This window comes from Indicator indicator, chromosome 4 (assembly GCF_027791375.1).
Source record: "Indicator indicator isolate 239-I01 chromosome 4, UM_Iind_1.1, whole genome shotgun sequence".
Taxonomy (NCBI): domain Eukaryota; kingdom Metazoa; phylum Chordata; class Aves; order Piciformes; family Indicatoridae; genus Indicator; species Indicator indicator.
In genome coordinates this window covers 28,975,097-28,983,788 of record NC_072013.1, presented here as the reverse complement: position 1 = coordinate 28,983,788, position 8,692 = coordinate 28,975,097, and the positions used below count along the sequence as shown (strand labels likewise).

General features: G+C 46.4%; 1 protein-coding gene across 1 annotated transcript in view; it reads left to right on the top strand.

Moving 5' to 3' along the window:
• Positions 1-2,243: 2,243 nt before the first annotated feature.
• The window catches only part of PRKCH (protein kinase C eta), a 119,031-nt gene continuing 112,582 nt past the window's right edge, over positions 2,244-8,692 (top strand). The window contains exon 1 of the mRNA XM_054380670.1: positions 2,244-2,603. Within this exon, the coding sequence (XP_054236645.1) occupies positions 2,244-2,603 (360 nt within the window). The remainder of the gene's footprint in view (positions 2,604-8,692) is intronic.

The following is an 8,692-nucleotide window of genomic DNA, read 5'->3' as shown; positions in this document are numbered from 1 at the left end:
CGTTGTTACTGTGCTAAGCTCTTTGAAGACCTCTAAGTAAAGTAAAACATATTTGATTACTTGGAATTTAGAGAGTGAGTGCTTCAGCCTTCAGCCTGATCCTGTAGACATTCATGTTGTGCTTCAAAGTTCAAGTTTTCAAGTCTTGTCTGCAGCCGTTACAGAGAGCCCTGGTGAAGTCTTGTAAAAGCTGTGTGTTGCTCATAATGGTCAGTATGGATTCTCTCGTGGCTTGTATGGGCTTCAAGATACAGCTCAAGACTAGGATGGGTAGAGGTGTCTAAAGCACAAAATGGCAAATAATGAGGAACCTTTTTGTTATTATTATTTTATGGTGTCATGAGAGAAAAACAGTGATGCATCAAGAAATTAAAGTGATAGCAAATATACAGTTGACATTAAAACATGTGTCTTTCTGCCCAGCTCACTGCTGTGGGATGGAGGAATCCAAGAAGCTATGAAGATTAAACCCAGGATATCTGTAGGGAAAATTACCCAGAGTGATCGAAGCTAATGCTAAGCTGCATTTCAGAAGGAACATCAACTGGACAACAACAACAAAAATACTTAAATCTTGAAGTATGTTATGGGAATAGACTACTCTGTGTCTGCTTGGCTATACCTTCTGTTAAACTATGTGGAGCTGGTCACTCCTGGAGACAAGATCCCAGACCTTGTGGTGGCTGGATTTTTTGAAGACTAAGTCCACATTTCTCCTTGGGATGAACTGCCCTAAACCTAGCTCAAAAATTCTTAAACATTTCTTTTCTCCAGCTAATAATGACAGATCAAGGAACTTAAAAGCCTTACAAGGAAGCCTGTCAGAAGTCTGATTTAAAGGTCTATGAGATTTTCTGGCAGAACTGTTGCTTCCTTGTTAGGAATGATCATATTACTGAACCTGTTCCACCTGCTGTCTCCTGAGAAGGCAGTAAGAGCCAGACTCTGTCTGAGGCTCAAAGGAACCTTGGCTTGGTGCTCCTGAAAAATGTGGAGAAAACGATGTGAGAAGGAGAGCAAGAGAGAAGCAGGTGGGAAAACAGAAGCAGTCTGCTTGGGAATGGGTAGAATGTGAAAAATGGATGGCTGGAAAAGTAAAAGGAAGGAAGGAAAAAATTAAACACACACACAAAGTGGCTGCCTGCACAGTCTCAACCAGCCCTGGCACCATCCAGCAGCAGTGAGGACTTTCATTGGACATCATTTTCCACTCTGCAGATTACAGCCTAATTCAATGTCAGTCAAACAGTATCACCTTCCCTGGTGATTTCAGGATTTCACTGCCCTTTTCCCCAGTCCACACCATTTCGCTGTGAACTTTGGAAAGTCATTAAAAGTATGACAATCCTGATTAAGTGCAACGAAAACTCGAAAGAAATCCACCCCAAAACAAGTCCTGCACGCCGAGTGCCAAGTATGCTAATTGTATGCGACGAATCCCAAACAGCAGAGTGGCAACAAGGTAACTTTCCAACAGCATAAACATGCCCTTATGTTCCGTGTACACTTTCTCTTAGCTAACTGCAAGGCTTCCGCACCGCGACGCTGAACGGTACGAGCAGCTGAGGTAACGCTGCGCTCCTAATTCCCCTCCTCACGCAGCTCGTCCCGTCGATAACCGCGGGGGTGATCAGGTGCAGCCTCGGGCCTTCCCCAGGAGATGTGAACCGGGAAGGGGCTGCGGCAGGCGGGTTAGGTGTTTGGGAGACCTGGGAATGCTGTCCAGATGCTGGAGCTCCCCTCTGTATTCCCCTTCCAGGCTGAGCACCCTGCAGCGCGGCTGGGCTGACTGCTCCTGTTGCTTTCCCCCTCAGCGAGGCTGCGGGCTGCTGCCGGCCGCACCTGTGCTAACGCCGGCCGCGTCGAGCCGTGCCGAGACGGGGCCGTGCGAGCGGCTGTCCCGCCCGCTCCCCACCCTGGCCCGCCCTCTCGCTGCGGGTTCGCGGCTCCTCCCCTCCCGGCGCCTTCCCACGCCCCAGGTGTTCCCCACCGAGCTGTACTGAGCCGTGCCGCTCCCCCTCGGCAGCAGAAGCACGGACAGGTCGCGGCGGCGGAGCGGTTGCCCGCTACCGCGGGAGGTAGGCAGTACGCAGCGGTTCCGGGGCCCCGGCATGGCCCGAAGGCGGGCGCGCCGCCGGCGCCCGGCCCCCTGAAGAGTCACGGCAGGGCTGGCTGCCGGCTGGGCTCCGCGTGAGAGGGGTCTGGCTCTCCTCCGCGCTCCCGGGCGCCCTGGGGGGGCAGCCATGTCCGGAGCCATGAAGTTCAACGGGTACTTGAAGGTGCGGATTGGGGAGGCAGTGGGTCTGCAGCCCACCCGTTGGTCCCTCCGGCACTCGCTCTTCCGCAAGGGCTACCAGCTGTTGGACCCTTATGTCACCGTCAGCGTGGACCAGGTTCGCGTCGGGCAGACGAGCACCAAGCAGAAGACCAACAAACCCACCTACAACGAGGAATTCTCCGCCACGGTTACCGACGGTCATCAAATCGAGCTGTCCGTCTTCCACGACACCCCCATAGGCTACGATGACTTTGTGGCCAACTGCACCTTGCACTTCCAGGACCTCTTGCGCTCCGCAGGCCCTAGCGACAGTTTCGAAGGCTGGGTAAGTAGTTGTCTCAAGGAGAAGCTGGAGTCGGGCTCCTCTCTGAATGAATGAAGGCGCTCGCAGGGTACTTGCAAAGTGGGACTTGTCCTTGCATGCCTGTGCTGCAGATGCATTCAGCCCGGAGTATGTGTCTGTGCTCACACAGGTGTACCTTCACATGCCCTTCTAGCCCCTGTGCTTTAGATTTGCTTAGACTGCTATTTAGACCTGACCTTTCAGCTGATGCCTTCTGGGACCCTAGGAACATAAAAGTCTCGGTTGTCGTAGTTTGAGGGTCAAGACCCTGTAGCTGAAGGCTGTGAAATGCCTCCTCTTTGTAGACTAGGAGAGAGAAGACTTCTAGTACATAACAAACAAAGCAGGCTTACATGGTCGTGTACCTTCCTTCTTTTGCTTAGCACACAGCGGCATACTTGGAAGCGTGAAAACCTGGGGTTAGATGCATTTCTGCACAAATCTACACATGCTTGCACAATTGTTTGATATGTGTGTGTGAATTTCTTTGACTTCTTAACAAAATGGCAGGACTAGTCTTGTGTCTATTATGTACACTGCTGCACTGGTTTAACACAGTTTCACTTACAGCTAATTCTAGGTTATTTCCAAGTAGTTGTCACTTGTGTCTGGCCCAGAGAAGTCTTAGTGCTAATGGTAAGTGAAAGGAATAGTACAGGCTCTAAAGTTGTGTCTTTGCCTCCAGTGCTGTAAAGGAGGAGAAAGTGACTGTAAGTAGTTTGTTTGTAAGTGTTAGACTAAAAAAGAGAAGAAAAAACCCCCAACGTTTCTTTTGGGTAGTGAAGGTGCAGGAGAGCAGAGAATTTCTTAGGTTAAGGTAGGTATTAACTTTTTGAGGCCAGGAAGTGCAGCACACATGGTCAGGTAACCACCACAATAAAATCAGGTGTGGAGGAAAGAGAGCTGACAGTGTAGAGAACAGATAAGCATCTTGATTTGTATCAAAGGGGAGAATGCTTGTGCTTTCTGTTCTCAGCCAGTGCCTGTGCCTGAGGTGTGATACTACACCTCTGGGGTGATTATAGGGAAGTACCAGTCCCAGGATTGATTAATGGGTGTATATTGGTATTGCTGTGTTTATGGTGTACTTAGGTACCCAAAGGATAGGTTTGAGGTTCATGCACTAAAGATGGTCTCTCTCAGGCATTCACTGATGTGATTTAGTGCTGGACAGTGGGATCCAAGCTAGCCTCAACTGAGCAAGCTCAGGTGTTGCTCCTGACACCACAGCTAGAGCAGAATTAACCAGGGCTTGCTCGGTGGTTATATACACAGCTTCCCAGGCTAGTTGTGCCTGGAGAAAAACTGCTCCTGAGGCTTGGGCTAGAACAGTTTTAAATACAGAATGGACCCCTATGGGCAAGGGCAAAGGAGTGAGCTCAGGACAGAGAGCTGCGGTTCTGAGGGTTTTATGTTTGATTTGCTGAGGGTGTTACCTTTTCACTGTTGAGAGAGCCCCTGTCCTCTTGGGAGGCTGGAATCCCAGTTACACTGGGTCTGGCTACACGTGGGATTGGACTGCTCTGTTACAAAAGTGGTGGCCTTATTTACATTACTAAAATAGCTGTAATAATATTGCTTCCAGTGTCCAGGGGCCCACTGTTTAATTTCATCCATGCTGAAGTGCTGATTTTTTTAGGACCAATGTAGTCTGTGGCTTGAAATGCTTGTTTGGTCCTTGGTGAGGAAAAGTTTTCTATCTTTGCTGGATAGACATGTGTTTTATGAACTGTCATACCTGTGAGTTTATGGCTGCAACAGAATGGGAAGGCAGTGAGTTTTTAAACTAAACTGGTCTTATATCTGGTTGTATAGACACAGGCTAAGAGCTGCTGCTCTGCTTTCCAGTTAATGTCTAAAAATGACAACTGAGGTGGATCTAGTGGGGAGTGAGCAAGTGTTCATCATCTGTTCTCTTTCTCTTCTCCCCTCCCTTTTGATGTGCTTTGTTAGCATCCTGCATCGCATGCAACTGGAATCACATGATGACAGGGAAAAGCATCTTGCCCTGATAATTTAATATGCTGTGATAAATCCAGCAAGGCTGTCACGAGGTTTTGTGTAATCAGAATGGCAGAAAATGCTGATTTGTACTAACCCAAGGTTCATGAATCGCTGGCATGATAAGACACCACAATGGATTTGCAGATGATTTGCAACACCTCCACTCTGAAATCCTTCATGCTACCCTTTCTCCATCCCTAAAGCTAAAGGTAATATAGGCAAGGAAGGAGTGAGGGGAAAATTGGTGAATCCTCAGTTTAACCCAGCTTACACTTACTTGGCTGTGCATAGTTTTTCGTTTCGATTTGAAATAGAATTTTTCATTCACTTTGCAGAGACACAGAAAGATATTGGTGAACGTCAGATGCTCCTTGAACTGGTAATGGACAAAGCAGCACAAGGCAGTTGGCTGCCTCTGCTTCCTGAGAGCTGAGCTGCTGGGGATTACCTAAGACAGTCCTCTGCTCAGGTGCTGGCCTGAAATTTGCAGTGTGAGCTCTCAGGCTCCTCTGCAGCTCTGTTTATAAAAGTGAATTTTCTTCTGCTGAAAAAAAAATATTAGTTGTAGCATTGGATACCATCTCTTGTGAGAACTGTAAGAAATGTTAATGAGAGGCAAGTAGGAGCAGCTGTAGTGTAAGCATTGGTGCTTCCCAGATGACTTGCAGATACCTCACTGCAATTATGACCCCAAACACTTATGCAGATGAGTAAGTGTATGGACATGAATTGTCTCATCAGTAGCACTTACACACCTGAGTCATCCCGCTGAGTTCTGGAACAGAGTTCTCTGTTCATGGTTTGTATTAAAATCCATGTTCCAGAGACTCTTCAAAAATAACCCTTTTTCTTCTAACCAGTTCGATTGTCTTTTGAAGTCTTTCTAGTAACTACATTAGCACAGGCTGGATATTTTTTTAATTTGTATATTAGTTGACAAGCACATTTGACTGATTTTACACATATCAAATCTGTAAGAGCTTATTAACTTCAAGGTCCTTCTCTCTGTTTCCTGTTTCTTTGTATTTATTTGTCAAGTTGCAGAGATATAGTTTTCCTTAATATTGTCAATTAAAATGCCATCTTGTCTTCAGTGTGCTTTAATGCAGTTAAAACTGGGAGTAATGGCTCCAGTACCGTGTTCCTCCTGGTTGGCATTTTCCTCTGTGGGTGTGAAATTGTGCAAACCTGAATGGCAACATTTCAGACAGGCATGCATGACCCGCCGGGTGCAACGCAGCAGAGAGAATTCAGCTGGCTGCTGTCCGAAAGCTGTTAGCTTATGATTGAAACTTGTCTTGTAAAGCATTTAATTTTGTACTAGCATGTGCTACAATCTTTTTACTCAGCATATGCATCTTTAAAAGGCAGTTTCTCCTCTTTATCTGTCTCTGAGTGCACTATATGAAGAAGTTGTATGTCAGCGAAATGAATTACTGAGTTGTAACTGAGAAGGGAGATGTTTATAATAGCATAGGATTATTCCTATAATATTTATTTAGTAGCTGAAATAATTTTCAAGCTTGGGGAAACATTGTTTACAGATATTGAGTTGTGTTATTACTAGGGAATTCCTTAATTTTGATTGTAAAAATTGTTAGTCCTTGGGTAGAGATGTCATAATTTCTAGGGCCTTAACAAGGAGTTAAAATTATACCTTGATCTTGAAATAGCAAATTATCAGTGTGTACTGAAGGAAATTAGATAACAGATGACTATAAGATTAATGAGCCAGTTGCAACTTCCTGATGAATTTGTTACTGTGTGCAGGAAGAGATTGAGGCAAATAATTCTCATGCAATCCTTAACTTGAGTTGTTTTGCCTGTATCCTTTCCTATGATTTTTTTTATTTTCTTAAGGCAAAAAGAATTGTGTTTTACTCATATTTCTATGCTATTATAGTCATTGAATGTTAAATTGAAGGATGAAAGGAGAATGCAACGTTTTCCCCAGAACATCATGACCTTGGCCGAGAGCAGGGTGCTGCAGGCCAAATACAGTGTGGTTGCTTCTTGTTTTGACTCCCACTTCACTGCAGAGTGTTCTTCAGGTGGGCAAAGCTTTCATCAGGAAGCCAAAAAATACTTTATAGCGGTTGACAGAGGAGTTTGCAGTGCAGTATTCTGTCAGGCTGTGCCCACCTGTGGAGATGGACTGCAGCTTGGTGGGTGGGAGTGAAATGGTGTCTCCTTCCATAGGTCAGTGGCAGGCTGAGATAGTGATAGCAATCTGTCCACATGCTTTGTTTCCATGCACGTGACAAGCATGTCCGTAGTGCAGATCTCTGATCTGTGTGGAAGTCATGCTGCACATTAATTGCAAACCAGACTTGAGTAAGCTAAGCTTCTTCCCTATTTCTTGATGAGTTTTAAGTTGTTTCTGTAAAGATTAGTACTGATACGTAGAAACAGGAATAGTGGAGAGAAACACCCACTGCAGAAGGCAAGATGGTTTTTGAAAGCTACTGGAACTTCAGCTTCTGTTTCTTTCATTTAACATACATCTGTTCTTTGGCCCTATGAAGAAATTCATCAAAATGCCAGTAGAGTCCCATTCACCAAGGCTACCTGAGAGTGCCCTGCACCCTAATCCAAAGGCTGTAATACATAGATAAAGGAGAAACTGTTGCTGTTTGTCAGCTATTAAATAATCTGGGGGCATGTGATGCTAATAACAGTTTTACTGATCAAGGAAGGTGGAAACAACTAGAGCACACTGTCATGAAGAGCTGCACAGTTATGGCCCTGTCTCAGCACTGGAAGTTGGGCTAGTTAGGAGTCCTGTTTCTCACTCATCCCTGAGCTCCTCCCCAGTAAACAGCCTGTCTGGTAACTGTGAGCATCCTTAGAGTACACGGACGTTTTGCTTAGGAGCATGTTAGGCTGGAAAGATTTGGTCAGAGCATGAGAAGAGCCAGTTTCCAGTGGTCAAAGCCACTGGGATGCCAGGGCAAGTCTGTGGAACTGGAGTTCATGCCCTGGCTTTGAACTGCATACAGCAGCTTTTGACTTTGGCTGTCCTTTGCAGCTGATTGCCTGGTCCTGCTGCAGTAGTGGATTTCCAGTGTGTTCCTTGACCTATTTTTTTCCATAGTAATGTCTTGAACTGTTGCTTTGATGCTCTTGATGTTGGGAAGGGCTCTGGGAATGCTGGAGAGGTATGTAGGAGAGAAACATGCTTTCCCACCCTATGTAGTCTGGCTGGGATATGCTGTGCAAGTATCACTGTATTGCTTTTGCTGGTGGCGAGCAGCTATTGAACTGAAAGCTCAACTCAAATGCCACTGGAAGGTACCCAGGTTCTCTGGCTCCACAGCCTGGTGGACATGTAAATTTCTAGCCAGAACCTGGTCCACTTCCTACACCCCTGGCTTGTCAGCCCATGCTGCTGACAAGGCCCTGCAACTGGTGCTTTGGCTCTCCAGCTTCGTGGCAGCTTCTTGGCATGGTGTGGAGTGATGGACTAGGAAAGGCCAGGGCTTACATCGTCACAAAGGGTTTGCTGGAGTTGTTTGTCAAAGCTCTTCCCAATATGGATGAGAAGATGTGGGGTTGACTTTGATGCTAGGATTAGCCTTCTATTTCTGCCCTCTGCTGATGGTGTTGCCAGTGAATTATCTGCAAGTCCTGGTTAGAGAGAGAGGGATGATTCCCATGTCTCCTTCAGCAGCATTAGTCATGGCAGAAGAAGCTCCTTAGGGTGTCTGCAAACCCACTCCTCTAGCCCTGGGGTTGCTCTTTCCAGAGAGGCTGTGTGCAGAGGAGGAGGAGGCCATTGGGGTGACCACAGCACTAGTGAGCCCAGCACCACAGGAAGCTCTGTCCCTAGCCCTTCCCTCTGCACCGCTGCAGGTCTCACCTCACTCTGTTCGTGTTTCATATTTAGCTTTTACTGCAGGTCTTTCTGTAAAGATGCATTTCATCCAGGCTGTCTGAGGCTTTCTGTTTGGAGTATTTTCTGAGTAATGATTTGGTATCTGGCCATTTGGAGCTTATAGGCAATAAACCCTGCAGAAAAGCTTGTCAAGGGGGCCGTTGAAGCTATTGAAATGCTGTTAGAAAGTCTA